At 37.8% G+C, this 22,562-nt stretch overlaps 1 protein-coding gene across 2 annotated transcripts in view; it reads right to left on the bottom strand.

The window, feature by feature from the left end:
• Positions 1 to 22,562, bottom strand: part of LOC105196714 (FAD synthase) — a 261,018-nt gene that overhangs the window by 121,289 nt on the left and 117,167 nt on the right. For both annotated transcript variants that reach the window (XM_039448481.1, XM_039448480.1), the window contains exon 3: positions 17,783 to 18,029. In XM_039448481.1, coding sequence (XP_039304415.1) covers positions 17,783 to 18,029 — 247 coding nt within the window. The remainder of the gene's footprint in view (positions 1 to 17,782; positions 18,030 to 22,562) is intronic.

Genomic DNA, 22,562 nt, shown 5'->3' with positions numbered 1-22,562 from the left:
ACTCATCCAAGTCGTAACCCCAGTGAACGATGCTTAACCTCTGCGACTGCTGCAAACTGATCTCTCCGTGACGACCTGTAAACACTTTGTACTGATACGTGTAAATAACTGTTAGATCAGGTCAATATATTTTGGTTTACCAATGTCGGATACGAACAAGGAAAAGATACTGTTGAATTGATAACTCGGTGGCAACAATAGCATGCAGCGGAGTCACACCTGTTAACTGTTACGTTAGACTGATTTGAATAAGGAATAATTAATTATAAATAAGACTATGGTAATAATTATAAATGTGTTAAGATAGTTCCGTCAAGATATGTCCCTATGATAGCCCACACGTACAATTTTCACCAAAATATATGTCCCCACATTAACCCATTGTTACTAATAAATACATATTTATACCCTTGATATAGAATCTATAGGTTCAATTGTTTGTAGTTTTGAGAAAAACGGTTTAAAGATAATTGTTAAACATAACTATATGTTCACCTTAAAATTAATACTGTTAAAAGCTTCGAAAATAAAATTAGACACTTTTTAGCATTTTAGAAACAAATTACGTACATAACTTTCATTTGTTGTTAATTGATAACTTAGATGCAAGAATAGCATGCAGGGGAGTCACACCTGTTATCTTAGACTAAGTTAAACATGGAATTATATAATATAAATATGACTATGGTTCTGATTACAAATATATTAAGGTAGTTTCCGCCAAAATATGTGCTTATAATAGCCCATACGTACAATTCTCACCAAAATGTGTCCCTATAATAGCCCATACGTACAATTCCCGCAAAATATATGTCCCCACATTAACACATTGTTACTAATAAGTTCATATTTATACCCTTGATATAGACTACACAGAGGTTCAATCGTTTGTAGTTTTGAGAAAAACGATTTAAATATAATTGTTAAACATAACTATGTGGTTACTTTAAAATTGACACTGTTAAAAACTTCTATAATTAAGAAACTAAAATTAGACACTTTCCAGCATATTAGAAATGAATTACGTTTATAACTTTCATTTGTTGTAAATTGATAACTTGGTTGCAACAATAGCATGCAGGGGAGTCATACCTGTCAACTGTTATGTTAGACTGACTTACATATGGAATTATTTAATATAAATATGACTATGGTAATAATTATAAATTCATAAGGTCTTCAGTACTTTCTAACCGTTGTTCAATTACATCACTATTACAGATATTTACGTTTTGAAAATATACTTACAATATGTTTAGCAATTATCTCGGTACCATTTTTCTAAAAACAGCAAATGATTGAACCTATATAATCTATTTTAAAGCCATAAATATGTATTTAATAGTAACAATGGATTAATATGAGGACATATATTTTGGCGGGAATTGTACGTATGGGTTATTATAGGGACACATTTTGACGAGAATTGTATATATGGGCTATTATAAAGACATATTTTGGCGGGAACTACCTTAATACATTCATAATCATAATCTTACAATTAGTCATATTTATATTAAATAAATATTTAAATCCGTCTAACATAAAAGTTGACAGGTGCAACTCCCCTGCATGCTATTCTTGCAACCAAGTTATCAATTTACAACAAATAAAAGTTATGAACGTAATTCGTTTCTAAAATGCTAGAAAGTGTCTAATTTTCAAACCTTTTAACAATGTTAATTTTAAGTTGTACATATAGTTATGTTTAACAATTATCTTTGAACCGTTTTTCTCAAAACTACAAACGATTGAACCTGTATAGTGTATATCAAGAGTATGAATATGTATTTATTATTAACAATGGATTAATGAAATGACATACATATTTTGGCGGGAATTGTACGTATGGGCTATTATAGGGACATATTTTGTCGGGAATTGTATGGGCTATTATAAGGACATATTTTGGCGGGAAGTACCTTAACATATTCGTAATCATAACCATAGTCATATTTTTAATAAATAATTCCATATTTAAATCAGTCTAACATAACAGTTGACAGTTGTGACTCTCCTCCATACTGTTGTTGCAATCAATTTATCAATTTACAGTTATCAGCAATAATGGCTTAGTATGGAAACATATTTTGATGCTATTTTTACGTATGGACTATTATAGGGACATACTTTGGCGGAAACTATCTTGATACATATATTGGAAATATATCTGTTCATTTTAAAATTAACATTGTTAAAAGCTTCGGAAATAAAGTTTAATATTTTCCAGCATTTCAAAAAGGAATTGTGTTCATTATTTTCATTTGTTTTAACTCGGTTGTAACAATAGCATGCAGGAAAGTCACACCTGTCAACAGTTATGTTAGACTGACTTAAATATAGAATTCTTTTTTATAAATATGACTATGGTTATAATTATGAATGTGTCAAGGTAGTCCCCGCCAAAATATGTCCTTATAATAACCTATATGTACAATTCCTGCCAAAATCTGTCCCCATATTAACCCATTGTTACTATTAAATACATATTTATGGCCTTAAAACAGATTGTATAGGTTCAATCGTTTACTGTTTTGAGAAAAATGGTACCGAGATAATTGCTAAACATATTGTAAATATATTTTCAAAACGTAAACATCTGCACTAGTGATACAATTGAACAATGGTTAAAAATTACTCAACACTTTAACACATTTAGAATTATTACCATAGTCATATTTATATTAAATAATTTTATATGTCAGTCTAACATAACAGTTGACGGGTATAACTTCCCTGCATGCCATTGTTGCAACCGAGTTATCAATTTAGTACAAATAAAAGTTATGAACATAATTTGTTTCTAAAATGCTGGAGAGTGTCTACTTTTATTTTTAAAGCTTTTATCAGTGTTAATATTAAAGTAAACATATAGTTGTATCTAACAATTATCTTTAAACCGTTTTTCTCTAACTACAAACAGTTGAACGTGTATAGTCTACTTCAAGGGCATGGAAATGTATTTATTAGCAACAATGAGTTAATGTGGGGACATATGTTTTGGCGGAAATTGTACGTATGGGCTATTATAGGAACTCGGATGTATATAATTAAATCTTTTTACGATTCAATGTAACGTGAATCAAACGATGTCACCCAATAGCTATAAATTAAAGTTATTCTGTATTTTGCATAATAATAATCAATTTGTATAACTTTTAACATTATAAGCTCAATATTCTTTTGATATAGATCAGGATTCCATACAAGGATTTAAGGTTATGCTTCCAAGTCTCTACAATAGCCCATACGTACAATTCCCGCCAAAATATATGTCCCCACGTTAACTCATTATTGCCAATAAATACATTTTTATGCCCTTGAAGTAGACTATACAGGTTCAATCGTTTCTAGTTTGAGAAAAACAGTTAAAAGGTAATTGTTGGACACAACTATACGTTTACTGTAATATTAACTTTGTTAAAAACTTTAAAAATAAAATTGTACAATTTCCAGCTTTTTAGAAACGAATTACTTTCATAACTTTCATTTGTAGTGAATTAATAACTCGGTTGCAACAATAGCAGGGAAGTAATACTTGTCAACTGTTATGTTAGTCTGACATAAACATGGAATTATTTAATATAAATATGTGTATGGTAATAATTGTAAATGTATTAAGTTCTGGAGTACTTTTTATCTGTTGTTTAATTGCATCACTAATGCAGATATTTACGTTTTGAAAATATAGTTGTGTTCAGCAATTATCTCTGTATCGTTTTTCTCAAAACTGCAAGCAATTGAATTTATATAATCTATTTCAAGGCCATAAACAAAGATTTATTAGTAACAATGGGTTAATATGGGGACATATATTTTGGCCAGAATTGTGCGTATGGGGACTTGGATGTATAACCTTAAATTATTGTATGGAATCTCCATCTGTGTGCAAAAGAATATTGTGCTAATAATGTTAAAAGTTATACAAATTGATTATTATTATTATGCAAAATACAACATAACTATAATTTATAGCTATTGGATGACATCGTTTGGGGTGCGCACGATTGGACACCGCACGATTGGACACCACCATTCATAGCAGCCGATATCTAGAGTTTTTCCACTGGTCAAGTGCTGTGAGTGGTGGTGTCCAATCATGCTGTGTCCAAAAGGGTGTCACCCCATCGTTTGATTCACGTTACATTGAATCGTAAAAAGATTTAATTATATACATCCGAGTCCCTATAATAGCCCATACGTACAATTCCCGCCAAAACATATGTCCCCACATTAATTCATTGTTGCTAATAAATACATATTCATACCCTTGATATACACTATATAGGTCCAATCATTGGAGTTTTGAGAAAAACGGTTCAAAGATAATTGTTAAACATTACTATATGTTCAACTTAAAATTAACATTGTTAAAAGGTTTGAAAATAAAATTAGACATTTTCTAGCATTTTGGAAACAAATTACGTTCATAACTTTTATTTGTTGTAAATTGATAACTCGGTTGAAAGAATAGCATGCAGGGGAATTGCGCCTGTCCACTTTTATGTTAGACTGATTTAAATATTTATTTAATATAAATATGACTAATTGTAAGATTATGATTATGAATGTATTAAGGTAGTTCCCGCCCAAATATGTCCTTATAATAGCCCATATATGCAATTCCTGCCAAAATGTGTCCCTATAATAGCCCATACGTACAATTCCCGCCAAAATATATGTCCCCATATTAATCCATTGTTACTATTAAATACATATTTATGGCCTTAAAATAGATTATATAGGTTCAATCGTTTGCTGTTTTGAAAAAAATGATACCGAGATAATTGCTAAACATATTGTAAGTATATTTTTAAAACGTAAATATCTGCAATAGTGATGTAATTGAACAACGGTTAGAAAGTACTGAAGACCTTAACAAATTTATAATTATTACCATAGTCATATTTATATTAAATAATTCCATATGTAAGTCAGTCTAACATAACAGTTGACAGGTATGACTCCCCTGCATGCTATTTTTGCATCCAATTTATCAATTTACAACAAATAAAAGTTATGTACGTAATTCATTTTTAAAATTCTAAAACGTGTCTAATTTTATTTTTGAAGCTTTTAACAATGTTAATTTTAAAGTGAACATGTAGTTATATTTAATAATTATCTTTAAACCGTTTTTCTCAAATCTGCAAACGATTGAACCTGTAGAGTCTATACCAAAGGTATAAATTGTATTTATTAGTAATGGGTTAATGTGGGGACATATATTTTGGCGGGAATTGTACGTATGGGCTATTATGAGGACATATTTTTGCAGGAATTGTACGTATGGGTTATTATTATAGGAACATATTTTGGCGAAAACTTAATACATTCCTAATTATAATTATAGTCATATTTATATTAAATAATTCCATATTTAAATTATTCTAACGTAACAGTTGACAGGTATTACTCTCCTGCATGCTCTTGTTACAATCCATTTATCAATTTGCTACAAATAAAAATTATGAACGTAATTCGTTTTTAAATTGTTGGAAAATGTCTAATTTTGTTTTCGAAGCATTTAACGATGTTAATTAAAATTTTTGAAATAAACGTTTATTTTTAATGTTACATGAATCGTATTAAATCCACTAAAATTTATGAATATGTAGCAAAATAATATTGAATCTGAAATAACCACCAATATTGCTTACAATGATTTTTCATAGATAAGTAGTTGAGAGTGAAGTACAATACAATTACTATGTATTTTTGTACACGGATGGATAATTTTGTGGACTTTTAAAATACATTTCCGAAGTCCTCAAAATTACCCATACATGCAAAACGGTTAATATTATGCAAAATTCAGCATAATTACTATCTGTAACTATTAGGTTACATTACTGTGGTCACGTTATATTGATTTTAACAAAAATTTAATTTTATAGATCCATGTCTCTATAATAGCCCATAAATAAATATATACATGTCTTCATATTAACCCATTGCTGCCAATAACTAATATGTCCTTGAATTAGACCATATAAGATAAATCGTATCTATTTTTAAGAAAAACGGTGTAGATGATTTTTTATATATATATATATATATAATCATCTAGTTAATATATAAATATATATATATATTGACTAAACACGATCTAATCTTTCTAATTATATGCTTATAGATAGACTTTTTAAAATGTCCTCAAAATATACCAAAGCTACATATATATACACGCACGCACGCACGCACGCACGCACGCACGCACGCACGCACGCACGCACGCACGCACGCACGCACAAGATGATTCAAAACAACCTATTGGTCCCAAAGCTGGCATATTCATAATCAAATTCTGAGACGATTTTTCCTTTTGCAAAAATTTGTCGGGAGCTTAGTTTTCAAGTTACAAGAAGAATTAGTTAACGTATGACGGGTCGGACAGCACATTCCTATTTAAACTCTCTCTCTCTCTCTCTCTCTCTCTCTCTGTCACTTTATTTATGCTACATTTAACTTGTCAAATTTCGATCTTTGTCATCCGGCCGTCAAATATCGGGATGACCGTAAAATCTTCAAGTAAGTTTACATTATTATACTGAATGTACATACGTCCGCGAATAATAAAAGTTAATGCAAATTACATTACTTAAATAACATTTGCAAGTTAAAAGTAGCACTTTTAAAACGTACAAGAAGGGAAGAAATGAGAGAGAGAGAGAGAGAAGAGAGAGAGAGAGAGATAGAAATCATCATTTATTGAGCGCTCTAGGTAGTTAGCCTCTTAAGCGCTGAGACCAAAATACATGAAATTACGCAAGATAGAGTTATAACGTTCTGAGAACGCAATGACAATTAATGTACATTGAAAATACGAAGTCCGATTTCGAGTTAAAGAGATTAGTTTCTCTGACTCAAATGAGAACCGACAATCACACAACTCTCGAAAGAGCGTTAAAGCGTATCGTGACCTAGTTTCCAGAGTCATAAAAGTGCGTTCGCCCTCATGTCCGTCTAGTACAGCCACGAGTTAAAGATTTTGTTGCGTCCTTCCCTGCCTTTCCAAAATTTCAAATGGCCTTTCCTTAACCATGTTTTCTTTAAGGCTGGACGTAACACTTACATCAATTCGGTATGTAAGAAATTTTTGTCGTTCCCTAATAAGTATGACTGCAATGTAGTCTTTACATTCTCAATTAAAACTTAACAAGTTTATTACTACGGGAAAAGATCATATTGATCGACTATTGTGTAACAATGTAATTTATAAAATCAATTGTAGAGATTGCGAGTCTTCTTATGTGGGACAGACAAAACGTCAGTTAAAAACGAGAGTCTCTAAACATAAAATAGATATCAGAAAAGCTAGATCTCCTTCAATGATTTCAAAACATTGTATCGCAAATAATTAAGATTTTGATTAGGAAAACGTAGAAATTTTAAATAAAGAATTATTGTTTGTAAAAAGATCGATATCTGAGATACAAAACTAATATCAAAAAATAACAAAAAGAACTCAATAAACAAAGTGATACCGAACTTCTTCCTGATGCATATCCTCCAATTCTCGAACGTATTTCCCTTCCTTAACATCTTATCTCTTCCTTCTTCTCACTCCTATTTTTCTGTTTTAATATTTCTCTTTCGTTCATTCCTTATTTGTGTTGTGTCATTCGTATCAACTATTGTCTAAGATATAATTTTCGGAACTCACAGGTATGATTTTGTTTAGATAAGTTGTTGAGATAAACTTGAAGATGAGCGGAAAAGGAACGATTTCACTGAAGTTACAATGTCGAGTAGCAAACCGATTTTATTTGAACAAGAAGTAGAGTACAAAAGAGTGCAATGAGAGGTGATAAAAGTAACATTAACCGCAACTGATAGAACTTGATGAGATAGAGATTAACCGATCAATATTGCTTTAACGCCGAGTGACAAAAAACTGCCCGGCGGTTTGGAGCGCGGGTAATGAACTCTGCATTCGATGATCAGCCGTGGCGCGTTGAAACGGCTGATTGGCTTCGCTCGTGAAGAATCACGCGGACATGAGCGTGCTCGCGCATGATGCTATCGTGGAGCAACACGGCCGGTAGAAATGCTCAAGATAAAAATACGGAAAGTAATCATGCTGAAACTAAACAAAATTCTTGCTTTGCTCTGAACAAATTTACATTAATATTTTTACAATTTCTTATTGCTATTTATTTTCTACAGTTTTACTATTTTGAATTGTACAGATTTCATTTTATTATATTTATTTCTTTTTATTTTTAGTTATATTTTATATTTCTTTGACTTTCTATGTTATTTATCTTCTTTTTACAATTTTACTTTTTTGACTTGTACAGCTTTCAATTTATTATTTCTATTATTTTTGTTCTCGTTTATTAGTTTTATATTTTGACTTTAAATTCTTTTAGTTTAATTTATTAGTATTTGTTTCAATTGCAATTTTTACATATTGTTTTTAAGTTGCATTTTTTACTGTTTTACTATTTTCATGTTCCGAAAACAATGTCTTGACACGGTCCTCGAAATTATCTCTTAGATTAAAGCAATTCCGACATATCTTGTCTGCACGTTTTTGTAAGCGAATGTCGCTGTTTCATATTTGGTAAGATTTTAATTTATCAGTTAATTCGATTCTTCAAATTTGGGATAAGATGTGTAATTATAATGTTTCTTGTTATAGATTCTAAATTTTGTACTAAGGAAGACCGTTGAATCAAGATCAAAACGTTTACTTATCTATTTTGTTTTTGTTTTGATCGCACAAGACCCAGCACGACTCTTAAGTTCGCCTTTCCTTAATTGAAAGGTCAGTATACGTTATCGAAAACATGAAACATATATAATTAAAGAATATTATTTATATATAATAAAAATATATAAAATAATTGTTTTTTTACTATTTTTACAAATGCGGAATAACATCTGGAATAACTTTTCTCTTTTTCGTTTAAATTAAAATGCAACTAGAAATTATGTCAAAATAATACAATATTTAAATTAACCCTTAAACACCGATCCTGTAAGATACGGAAACACATTCTCAGGTCTGGGAGACTTTTTCAACATTAAGAAGCTATAACTTTGATTACAATCAATATTTTACTACAATTTTTTTGTAATAAAAGTTCAGAATCTCAGGAGTGTGACTGTACAATCGGTATTGCTGAAAAATAATTTATTATGAAGTTATAAAGGAAAAATCATTAAGCAAAAATAAGAAATAGGTCCAAAATCCACTTTTCTTTCAAAAAATCATATCTTTGCAACAAAAAACTTTTAAGGACTTTATAATACAGCGTTTTAAAGCTTTCAAGAAACATTCATACTTTCAAAAAAAATTATATCATTGTCCTTTCTACTAAAAAATGTATTTATGTTACAAGGTGAATATGGAGTATTTTTAATTAAATCGTGTCTAAAATTGAAAATTGATGTGTTTCATAATATATTTCGGAAAAACTCCCTTTTCTACAGCATTTTATAGTATTCCAACTTTAGACAGAGTATATGCGAGTAACATCCGCAAACCGACCTGTTTGAACGTATTTTGTCCAGCTTTTTTATGTGAAATACTCACAAAAAAAGGTTTACTTACACAGTATATAGATCGCATTAACCCTAACAAAACTTTGCTGCCGTACCGTTCGAATTCTAGTTGATCAAAAGGTTGATCAACCATATCAATCGAAAGAGGAGATTTCAAACTTTTTTTACGTCTTGGTTCAAACCTCTTATCTCATTTCGTCTTCACATAGCAAGCGTTCAAAACTTCATATGGCGTCTCTCAGACCCACTTACGTCTTTAAGGGTTAAGACAAAATAGGAGAACGGGCCTCTCCGCTTCCCTCTCGTTAGCCATCGGCAGCGTCAAATTCATCGGCTGGCTTCGGCGGTCCTGGTGGCAGTGGGCAGATTTTGGTCACCGGACGTTGGAGCTCCAAAGTTGCCGTTCTGACCGTGACGACGCGGACGAATCCATCCTTCCCTGAATGGGTGTTGACGATCCTCCCCAAGGACCATCTGGCGGGAGGCAGGAGCTCATCCTTGAGAAGGATCAGAGTACCCGGCCTCAAGTTAGCGGAGGTCCTCCTCCACTTTCCAAGTTGCTGAAGATGACTGAGATACTCAGACAACTACTTACGCCAAAAATTGTCGCACATATTAGAAATAAGGTTATAACGTGTATGTAACGAGACACCGGTGTTGGAAGGAGCTAGTGGGGGCTTCGGAATGCAAACCGGACTCTCGCCGATTAATAGGTCGCCCGGAGTGAGAGTCTGTTGATCCGATGGGTCGTTGCTCAGCGGGTAGAGAGGCCGCAAGTTAAGGCACGCCTCTACCTGGCACAGAAGCGTTGACAGCTCCTCGTAAGTCAGCAGTTGATCTCCCATCACGCGTCGGAGGTGAAATTTGGTTGCCTTAACCCCGATATCCCAAAGTCCGCCGAAATGGGGCGCGGACGGGGGAATGAACCTCCACTCCGTGCCACGTGAAGCCAAGTGAGCCTCGCACTCCTTGTAGAATTCCAAAGCCTCCCGGAATATGTCGCGGAGCTCGCATTCAGCTTCTCTGAAGTTAATCGCATTGTCGCTCAGAAGTCGTGCGCAGTGTCCCCGACGCGAGATGAACCTTCTGAATGCTACTAAGAAGGAGCCTGCGGTGAGGTCCGATACTGCCTCCAAATACACTGCCCTCGTCGACAGGCAGACAAATGGGCAAAGCCCTTGTAGGACTTTTGATCACGTCCCTTGGAAGCGCGCAGCTGCAGTGGTCCGACATAGTCCGCCGGAGGACAAAAACGGGCGCAACGATTGTACTCGATCGTGAGGAAGCTGACCCATCTGTTGTTGAGCAGTGGCGTCTCTTAAACAGGCACACTTCGTGCACGACTCCTTGAACGACTCCTCGAATGAGTGAGTTTGTTCGCAGGATCCAAAACTGCCGCCTCAACACGCTGCATGTCAACTGGGGACCGCCATATAGTGTCCAAATGTGAGCATCTCGTACGAGCAGCAGCAAGAGATGGCCCGTTTTCAAGAGAGCGATTGGATGTCGTTCGAATAAGTCAGAATTGAGTGTCCGAGGCATCCTCCGACTCGGATCAACCCGTTATGATCCAGGAACGGTCGCAAGGCTGAGAGGGACGACCAGCGTGATACCTGATCGCCGCGCTCAAGTGCCCTTAATTTTTCAGCGAAGTTCAGCTGCTGCGCGATGCGATACCAACGGAGTCGGTATTGATGCAGTTCCTTTGCGGCGAGCTGATCGGTTCCTGTTCACGCCGCCCCGCGCAAGAACTTGAGACAGAAAGCGGAGACACGTAATAAACGCGTAAGCGAGGAAAATCGGGAAAGAAACTCATTGTCGTTGGGACAGTCAGCATGAGATGCTTGAACGCGCAGTTCCTCAGTCTCCTCTTGGACCTCACCGCTGTCGGGCGTCAGAGCATACAACCGAGCCAGGAAGGCCCGTGCCACGAGCGCCGGTCTCCTAGCTCAGTTGCCGGAATTCCTCGAGTGGCCAAGTCGATGGGATTTTTGTCCGAGAGAACGTAATGCCAGCAATCGGTCGGGAGCAACTCCTGGATAGCGGCTACCCGGTTGGCCACAAAGGTAGCCCACCTTGATGAGTGCGCCCGTATCCAGGCGAGCACCACCTTGGCGTCTATCCAAGCATGTTGCGTGCATCCGTCTAGTCGCAACGCCTTGGCACTACGATCCAGTAGCCTTGCGGCAAGCAGCGCCCCGCACAGCTCGAGCCGTAAAATGGAGAGCGGTTTAATTGGCGCCACTTTAGTTTTGGCGACAAGGAGCGCCGTGTGCACCTCACCGGATGGGCCGACGCCCCGCAAGTATATGGAGCTGCCGCTCCGAGGCGTCCAAAAACGCATGCAGCTCTAAACACTCCTGAATGCCTGTCCACCTCGGGACCTGCAACGAATTTAAACAAGATAAGCTTGAAGTAAACTGCATCCAGTGAACGCGCAGGGCGGCTGGAAGAGATTCATCCCACTTTAATCCATAGGTCCTGGGTGAGAATTTTAGCGGTGATGACCACCGCAGCCAACCAGCCGGCCGGGTCAAACAACTTGGCCACACTGGATAGTACGGAGCATTAGGCTCTGCCCCCAGTTCCGAAACCGCTCTGAAACGAAGGGTGTCGTCCTGAGGCGTCCACAGAACGCCCAGGGTACCCACGCTATCTGCGCTCTGGAAGAGGCGCTCCGTGATGCTGTCATCTGGACCCAGCGACGGGTGATTAGTCGCCCACTTGGCCAACTGGAAATCACCGGCCTGAAGTAGACTCTCTGTTTGGCGCTTGAGTTCCAGTGCCTCTGAAAGCGTGTCTGCGCCAGCAAGTATGTCATCGACATACGTGTTCGAATGGATGACGGAGGCTCCGTGGGAGAACCTGTGCTCCTCGTCAGCCGCCAGTTGGAGCAGAGTCCTGATCGCTAGGTATGGTACAGGCGTTGTGCCGTAAGTGACTGTCGTCAACTTAAACGCCTGAATTTCCTTGGCAGGGTCCGCCCGCCATAAAATCCTCTGGAACTCCGTATCCTTTGAATTGATCCGAATCTGTTGGAACATCTTGATGATGTCCGTGGTAAAGACAAACCGATGCAACCTCCAGCGGGTCAGCACGAGCCAAAGGTTCGACTGCAACTTCGAACCAGATAACAGCAGGTCATTCAAAGATAGCCTCGTGGTGGTCCGAAAGGAGGCGTTAAATACTACGCGTATCTTTCTGCCAGCGTCGGAGGACTTAACCACCGCGTGGTGAGGCAAATAGTACACACCGCAGGTACCCTCGCTTGTCTCCTTAATCGGCTCCATGTGACCTAGATCAGAGTAAGCATTCATAAAGTCAATATAGACAATTTTGAGCGCCAAATCGCGACCCAAACGACGCTCGGTCGCCAGCAGCAACCGAAGAGCGCCGCAACGAAAATCTCCCAGGCGATCCAACAAAATGTCGCGTTGCGGCAGGCGCACTGTATAGCGACCGTCGGAGTCGCGCGTGTGGGAGCTCATGAAGAGCTGCTCGCAAGAGGTTTCTTCCGGCGTGAGGACACAATTGTCGGAGAGTTCCTCTAACTCCCAGAAACCTTGAAGTTCCTCCCTGAGGTCGGACGCGACAGTTACGTGATAACTGCGGGCGCTACTCGATAGTTAGGAATTAGCGGAAGTTAGCGCACCCGTCAGTACCCAGTCAAACACGCTCAAACAAGCGGAAAGCTGCCCGGGCTTTCCATGTTTTATGCCGCCCTCAAAGAGTAGAGCGTAAATGTCCGTGCCGAGAACAGCCTCCACCGCCGCTGGCTTATCATATTCGGGATCCGCCAACCGAAGGCCGCGGAGATGCAGCCAATATCTCTTGTCAACCTGTTGAGTCGGTGTAAATTCCATTAGTTTTGGTACAATAAATGCCGTGGGCAACACAATTCGCAACGAGGGGCGTCTGTCAGAGCCTACCATAAGCGAGGCTGCCTGCGACGGTTTACCTGTGGGTACTCCCTGCAGCTCGAAGACAGTAACATTTACCCTTCGAGGTCGCAGTTGAAGATGCTGCGCAACGCGTTCGGAAATAAAGAACGCCTCCGATCCAGAGTTTAAGAGTGCTCGGACTCTTATCGATCGGCCGCCCTCCAATCAATGTGACTACCTCAGTCGCGATCAACACGGTACCATTGACCGCATTTGACAACGCTGCTACCTTTGTAGTGGAGTCCTGAGCATCCAACTTATCTGCCGACGTATTTGGAGTTGCTAAATCCGATAGTGTTGTTGTCTTAATGACCGGTTCTGTTGCGCTTATGTGCAGGAGCGAGTGATGATTCTCCTGACAAAACTGCAACGATAAATTAAAGTGCAAGCTGTCAGCGCGTGACTCGGACTTAGGCAGTTGAAGCAAGCCTTAGACTTTCGCGCCTACTCCCTGCTCGACTGAGAGCGCCTTAAACTTACTACAAAGTTGCAACGGGTGCCGCGTCTTGCATACAACGCATTGCGATCCTTCGTTTGTCATGGCGGAATAAGACAAAACTTTATCCTGTTTTCCACTTTGTTTGGGTTTGGCCGAGGCGGCTACGGAGCACAGTCGTGGCTAAACCGCGTCCAACGCGCGCGCACGGGTAAGCAGAAATGTCTTCAGTTCGTCAAAAGTCAAAAACTCCTGACGCGACTCCTGCAACGATTCCCAAAGCAATCTTAAGGCTGAATCTAATTTATCTAAACTAATCGCTCCATTGGTCCACCGGAAGGAACATGCCGCCTGATTCACGGTACTAATTAAGTGGTTTATTTCCAAGGCTGAGGCTTTTGCTGTAGGCGTGCTCGTCAGCAAAACGCGCATGTGATTCGCTAAAAGAATTCGTGGATTGTCGTACCATGTCACGAGTTCATCCAAGGCCATCGCGTAGCCTTCGGAGGACATGTCGATGCTTAATATGACAGTCGCTGCTTCTCCCGCTTCTCTCGACTTCAAATATTGTAACTTCTGAATCTGCGTGATTCCCGCAACTTCATGTACTAGTGATTTGAATAAGTCTCTAAAGCCTTTCCATTCTAGCTGGTCTCCACTGAATGTGGGCAAATGAATTTTCGGCAGTTGAATCTGCCACAACATCGACGCCGCCTCTGCATTGCCAGACAAAAAGCTAATATCGCCCGTTTTCTGCAAAAAGGTTCTAATACGCGATTTCACGATAATGTACGATTCTTCCGTCGTAGTATAGACGTCATCCTTTATGTAATCTGTAGTTTTTATTTTGTCAAGAATTAGAAGGCCATCATGCGCGTCGAGAAACTTCGTCCAGTAGGACTTGAGCAATTCGAGGCGAGACGTCAGATAAGCGCGTGTCATTTTTTCTTTACCGATTTTGACGAGGTCCTCTCAAAACCGACCAATATATCCTGACGTGGTCATCTGTTTTTTAATTGTCGCCTCCATTTTGCAGCGTGAGATGTCCGTCCAAAGTCAGCTCCTAAGAGACGAGCGTAACGAGTAGACAGAGCGAACCTTCGCTGTGAAATAAGCGACAAGGGCGGGTGAAGCGCGCGGAAAGCGATGCGTCGTGATCGTCGATCCGACTTGCGCGGAGCGCGAGACAGCAACACTCGACGACAATACGCTCGCGAAACGCGGAGCAACGATGCTCGTGGATGAGATGCGCGTAGAACGCGGGGCAAAAAGCGTTTCTAGGCGTGACGTGCGCGGAGCGAGCAACGTTTGTCGGCGAGGTGTGCGCAGAGCGTGGAGTAAACGACGCTCGGCGACGGGACACGCGCAACGCGCAGAGCGGTCCGCTTGTAGAGACAGCACTTGTGGCACTGCTCCCTATGACGTATCACGCGCGGGCGAAAGCTAATCCAGGCACGTAAAGGGTGCGTGCAAACTATAATGCGCACTACGAATTTCCACGTAGCCTGCTCGTTATTGCGATTTCTCCGTTTTTACTTATTAGAACGATTGGCAACTACGGCACTGTCCGTAATCTTCTAAGCGTTCGTAGCTCACCTGTCTAGGCGTAGGCGTATCAATCTTAACTTATTGCAGTTCTCGTGGTGAGATTGGCCATCCGGCTCGAAGGACCAAAAATAATGTTGGAAAATTGCCGCGCGTTGACAAACGCCGGTTAAATTCCTCGAACGTTGCTTGGATGGACTAAGCTCGCGAGTAACGTACAAGTCTTCTGATTTAACACTAGGCACTTTATTAAATTAGTAAAACAACTGCAACGTGCGCTTGTGCTAGCACGGGAAATCTTTGTAACGCGTAGCGTACTTCGCAAAGAGACGAGAGCGAAAGAGTCAGAGAGCCGCGCACAGAAATGCGGAACCCCCCCCGACAAGCTACTCGGTCCACCCAAAATCAGGGAGAGAGGATCTCGCCACTCCGCGACTCCCCGCTATCGACGTGCAAGGGGGCAGATGTTCGAGGGGCGTCAAGCAAAAGCGATGACTGCTGAAAGGCGAGCCATCGCTCCAACATCTTTCATAAACAAATAAACACGGTGACTGGAGGTAAGATAACGAAAGTTGTGCATAGGCAAGGTAATACATTTGTGCATTAGTTTTTTCAGTTTTAACAGCATTCTAACTATATATAACGCAACTTGTAATCGCAATATGTATCGTAATATATATCACAATTTTATTAATTTTATTTTTATACATTCCATAAATATTTTTCGTTTTATTTACGTTTTTTTTTAAATACGTTGTAATATCAAAATTGTATAAGATTATTATATTATAATAAATTTTTTTTATTTATAAAAACATTTTTACCTTTATTTGACTGTTTTTCATCTTATTCGGTATTAAAAGTCATCTTGCCGTATATGGCGGCAAAATGACGAAATTGACATGTCCTAAAATAATTTAAATTTTAAAAAATTCTAGTTTATTTAACATCTTCTAATTTTTACTGATGATAAACAAGGTTTTAGTAAATTAAAATAGATTGTTAGTAAAAAAATAGATTGTTATTTTTACATTACCACAGAAATTAGCAAAAATCGACAAACCTTAAGGTCATCATCTTACCCTTCTCACCCCTAACTTAACCTAACTAAAAGCGTATCAGTAATGTAGATTACAACCAATATATCGTATCGTATATATCGTATAATTGAGAACTCGGATTAAAAAATCTGATTCAAAACAATACAATTTTTTTCTCATTTCCTATTGTTTTTTAATCAGGATATTCAATCACACCTTTTAGATATTATCACCCAACAAACGGAAATGGATTCAAAATATTTAAAATGGATAAAAATGGATTAAAAATCAAGAATTTGAATTCGGCAATAATTACATCAATCCATTTCTATCCAATTAAAGTTTAAAAATTCTTCAAAATCATTTTAATCCACAAAATGAGATTGAATTTATGGGATTTCTATTTTTTTCAATCCAAATAAATTATGCGTGCCATATAAACCATTTTAATCCATGACACGGGATTAAAATAAAGTCATTTTTTCAATCTAAAAGAAGTTTTTGTGTCTAATTCAATCCATTTTAATCCGCAACATAGGATTGAAATGACTTAATTGCTGTATTTACTCCAAAATGTATTCAAATGAATTAAAAGAGATTACAAATTTTCAATCCATTTCCATTTACTAGGCACTTAGTATGTTCGAACAAGTCAGTCCTTTTATTAATTTGCGTGACTTGCATTGGATGTACGGACCTTTTGGATTTATAATATTAATTATTTACGATTTTAATTACAAATAGGTTGTATTTGTTTTCTCTGATATCTAGCGAGTTACTGCGATTGTACCGATTCTGCACTCGTTCTCGCCGGTCCTCTCTTATTAAGGTACATAAAAATTATATTATAAAAACTGGTGTATTATACCATTTGATAATAGATTCTAATTTGTATTTATGCTTTCAAAATTTTCATTTTAATTTTTGTTTAAAAAATATTATCCAAAATAGAGTACTAATATTGGCGACTTCTCTGTATTAATACTATTTAATGAAAGGAAAGAAATTTTATAAAAATTGTAGAAAAGAATTTTTGATAAAATTGCAATAAAAAAATTGCAAATGCTCCATAATAACAAATTAATGATAATTTATTGAAACTTATAATGAATTTTTTATAAAATCACTAGTCAAAATGTTCCAAAATAAACAAAATTCAAAATAGAGAACTTATGAAATTCAACAAAATGTCATGGAAATTTCATTAAAATATTATTACAATTTTTCCATCGGAAATTACATGACAATTTTTAAAATAAAACATCACATATAATTAAAACAAATTTTAAAGAAAAATGTATATGTACCTGTAGAATGAATGTTGATAATCTTGCAAGAATTAGGAACAATAGCAAGTCGTTTTACTTCTTGCTGACCGGGAATTAATTGGGTGTACATGTCAAACAATTCTTGATGTAATTCAAGTTTTAATGCAAAAGCCTTTGCTACAGCTTCATAAGTTACATCATCGTGAGTAGGTCCAACACCACCAGATGTAAATATAACAGAATATTTTTTCGATGCATTGTTTACTTCTTCAGCAATATCGTCTACCTAATAAAGTTATAATTTTATATACAGTTTACGTAATTAACCCTCCATTAATTTTGTTCATTAATCTTAAGGCAAATGCTCAGTTCACATCTGACATTTAGAATTATGTAGATGGACAAAAGTTAACTGTAAAACTCTTCATTTCCAAACATATAAATTAATTTGTATTGTTATTTTCTCAATTTCGTTTAGTATATATGTTACGGTAAATTTAATTAATTGGTTATATTATGCATAATAATAGATTATTAGGAATAATTTCTAAATTGTTTGGTTAATATGATAAATAGAAAAGAATTAATCAAATTTACCAGTTATAATACCTAATGCCCAATGCTAAACGGTTATTTTGATAACTCATCTCATTTTATTTTCTCGGCAGTCTAAAAGTGCTTTCTAACAACGAAATACAGTCAAACATAGTGACACAATGTTACACAGTTTCGACTTGTACCTGAAGTACTATTTAGCTTTTTTTATTTCACTTTTAATTTCAACGTTACATTTGGAAGGACCCCAGGTGCTTTCAAATTGATAGCCTACATCGTCGATAGCCAACGCACGGTTACCCCCAATTTTGTCGTACACAAAAATATAAGTACAAAACATTTTTTAATTTTCAGTACTATTTTGCATAAAAAACAAACGCTTTGACGGAAGAGGGGCTCCGTCCCTTCCCCGCATTCCCTCCCCTACTTACTTAACCTAACCCAACCCTATATTTTCTGTGACAGGCTTCAACATGGGTTTGCGACTTTCCTCATGTGGAACAGTACATCTGTAGACCTCGTTTATTTCACTTTTAATTTCAACGTCCCTGATAGCCAAGCATGTTTTGCTAAATTAAGCAACTTAATGCTGAGCATGAATTTTCGTTGCTGTGTATTTACTGAAAACGTAACTCATAGTCATACGTATTCAGCAACATAAGAGCAAATTTGAGACATTTTATGTCAGCAGATTCAGAGCAAACAGAGAGCAACTGTTGCTCATTCTGTTGCCAAACAAATGACTTCTATTCGTGGAAAACATTTTGCTTTATCAATCATTTTCGACAACATAAAAGCAACATGATGACAATAAAGAAAACCGGCTATTATTAATATTAATATCAATATGGACTATTATTAATAGATATTAATATTAATAATAGTCCGTATAGAAAAAAAAAAAAAAAAATTATTAATTAGCCCGTATAGAAATATCAAAAAAGTAAATAATTAATTTACTCCTGTTTATTAATATCAATAATAGTCCGTATAGAAATATAAAACAAATAAATAATTAATTTACTCTTGTTTAATTATTACGTTACACACGTTCGCGCAAACACACAATCACACACGCACACGCGCGCACAAAAACAAATGAATCATTTTTGAAATTTTATTTGGCTACAAGACAATAATTAATATTTTTATTATTTTTAACAAATAAACGACAAAAATACAACATTATTGTCTTTTTTTATTATCATCATATGTTGTCGAAAACGGTTAACTCTTAAACACATAAGTGAGTCTAAGAGACCTCATATGAGGCTTCAATCGCTTGCTGTGTGAAGACGGAATGAGATAGGAAGTTCGGACCAGAACATAAAAAAAGTTTGAAATCTCTTCTTTCAATTGATATAGTTGATCAACTTTTTTGGTCAACTAGAATTCGGACAACACGGTAGTAAAGTTTTGTTAGGGTCAATAGGACCTCTATAATGTGTGAGTGAAAATTTTTTGTAAGTAATCTTATATAAAAAAACTGGACAAAACACGTTCAAATAGATCCGTACGCGTGTGTTACTTTGTCTAAAGTTAAAATACTATAGTGCCGTGAAAAAAAGAATTTTTGCATAAGGTCCGAAATATATTATCAAACATATCAATTTTCAATTTTAGACACCTTGAGTTAATCAAAAATACCTCATATTCGCCTTGTTACGTAAGTATATTTTTCAATAGGAATGGCAGTAACATAATTTTTTTTTTTTAAGTATGATTCTTTAGCTTTAAAACGCCGTATTGCAAAGTATTTAAAAGTTTTTCGTTGCAAAGATATAATTTTTTTTTAAAGTGGATTTTTAGACACCCAAAAATACCTCATATTCTCTTTTTTATATAAATATACTTTTTAAAAGAAATGACAATATCATAATTTTTTTTTAAAGTATGACTCTTTATCTTTAAAATACCGTATTTGAAAGTTCTTAAAAATTTTTTGTTGCGGAGATATGATTTTTTAAAGGAAAAGTGGATTTTTAAACAATTTCTAATTTTTGTTTAATGGTTTTTCTTTTACAACTTAATAACAAATCATTTTTCGGCAAAGCCGATCATACAATCATATTTTTGAGATTCTGAACTTTCATGTGAAAAAAAGTTTGTTGAAAAATGTTGATTAGAACCAAAGTTATAACTTCTCAAAGTTGAAAAAATCTTCCAGATCCAAAAATGTATTTATATATTTTACGGGATCGGTGTGTTTAAGGGTTAAGAAAGCAAAATGTTTTCCACAAATAGAAGTCATTTTGTTGGCAACAGAATGAGCTACAGTTGCTATCCGTTTGCTTTGAATCTGCTGACATAAAATGTCTCAAATCTGCTCTCATGTTGTTAAATACGTATGACTATGCGTAACGTTGTAACGAACCGCCTTCCGATCCCCCCTGGACCGCCTAACCGTCCGAGCCGTTCGGCCGAACAACCGCCGGACGGCAATTATCGGCACATAGCACCTAATAAAATAACCGACAACGGAGCGAACAAGCGATCGCTCCCGCGCCGTTCGCAGCTGCCGCCGGACCGCTCCACCGTAACACGTCGCACATCCCCTCGCCTCGATTCTCGGGTATATGAGGCGACGTTCGCCGGAGGCAAGGACCTTGTCCGCTTCTGGCCGATCCGCCGAATAGAAGCTTCCCCAGGTTGCTACCGAGATCGAGCGCCTCGGTTTCTGCTAAGATACTTGGCTCGCAACCGACTCCGCTTCCGACTCCGATTTCGCTTCCCGACTTGCCGCAACGGGTTCAAGTAAAACTTGGGCCCTATCAAGCCACTTGACAAAGAGCGATCCTTTCCCCCTCCTGAGACCGACGCTACCTTGCGTAAGGGGGTACAGTGCTCCGTGCCTCCACCAAGCGCACTTGGCGTGAGGTAGTGTCCTCCGGCGATCGCTGTAGCGGTCTTAACCGCCTCGCGACGGGCCGCGCGAAGAACCGACTCCGACCACATGGATCCGTGTAAGTGTACGCGCCTCGCCTTACCGCACCACGCACCGCGTCTCGCGACAATTTCACGGCCACAATAGCAAGGCAGCCTGGTTTCCAGGAAAATAACGCGACGACGTTCCGCAAATCGTGTCTCGCGTAGCAGGTGCTTTGTGTATACAATCTTGTAAATAGCTTCTCGTATTTTCGTCCGCGAAGTTCATTGTCACGTCCGTCCGCGCGTTCTAGTTATTAGTTTAAGTTCCGCAATAGACTTCCGTCCGACCGCGTCTCTGTATTTTTCATAACCACACCGCTGATATTATTGCGTACCACTGATTGTATGTGCACAAGATGTATACTAATCTCGCCTCGTCTCTTCTGTTCTGAATAAACGCTTTTTATTTTTACACCAACCAAAACGAAGTCTAATTCCCTCAGGCAATCTTTCGCGCCCGTTCCCGCACCGCCAACCGTCCGTGCGCAAAGTACGGTCGTTACAACGTTTTCAGCAAGTACACAGCAACTAGTCAAAAATTCATGCTCAGCATTAGGTTGCCTGATTTTGCAAAACATGCTTTGCAAAGCCACAAAACTAATAGGCCGAGCTAACAAACCAAGCCCGTAACTCGAGCGAATACGCCGAGCGTCACGAGCAAAAAAAAATTTCCAAGTCAGAGCAACAGAGCTACCAAACGAAGCTAATAAACCAAGCCACAACTCGAGCTGAGAAACCGAGAACTGTGAACCATCAAAAGAGAAACCAGGTATCCAGTGATCAACCAGAGTCGCCGACGCAGAGGAGCTGCAAGGACCAAAGGTGCCGATGAATGAGACTACGAGGGATCGACACGACAACCGTAGCAGTTGCTTAGCAGGAACAAGCTTACAAGAAACAACGTTACGACAGCAGCAGCAGCCGCAAGCGAAAACGAGCCTACGAGGGAGAAGCAACCAGCAGCAGCCATCACCAAGCGAGCCTTCGAAAAACTTCCGAGCAGAGCGAGCAATCACCGTGCGATTCCTAGCGTTAATGTGTTTCAAAAATATTATAATTTAATAATTCGTAAAGCGAATGTTCAATCCATCGGACACGCCCTCTCCGAACTAATCGTGGCTGTTAAGAGAAACAGCACGACGCTCAATTAGCGCAATCCCGCAAACTTCCGTGCAGATTGCGACCGATGTTCTAGAAGAAATAATAGCGCGAGTAAACAAAACACAAAATTTACGCGAGTCAGGTGCGAACTAAGAAATCTCGCCGATAAATGTAATAACAGAACGCGAATTCTTATTCAGCGAATTAGATCCAAGCTTAATCAAGACAGACACAA

Source organism: Solenopsis invicta, chromosome 4 (assembly GCF_016802725.1).
Source record: "Solenopsis invicta isolate M01_SB chromosome 4, UNIL_Sinv_3.0, whole genome shotgun sequence".
In the NCBI taxonomy this organism is placed as follows: Eukaryota; Metazoa; Arthropoda; class Insecta; order Hymenoptera; family Formicidae; genus Solenopsis; species Solenopsis invicta.
Note: the sequence above shows the minus strand (reverse complement) of the source record. Positions and strands in the feature narration are given on the sequence as shown.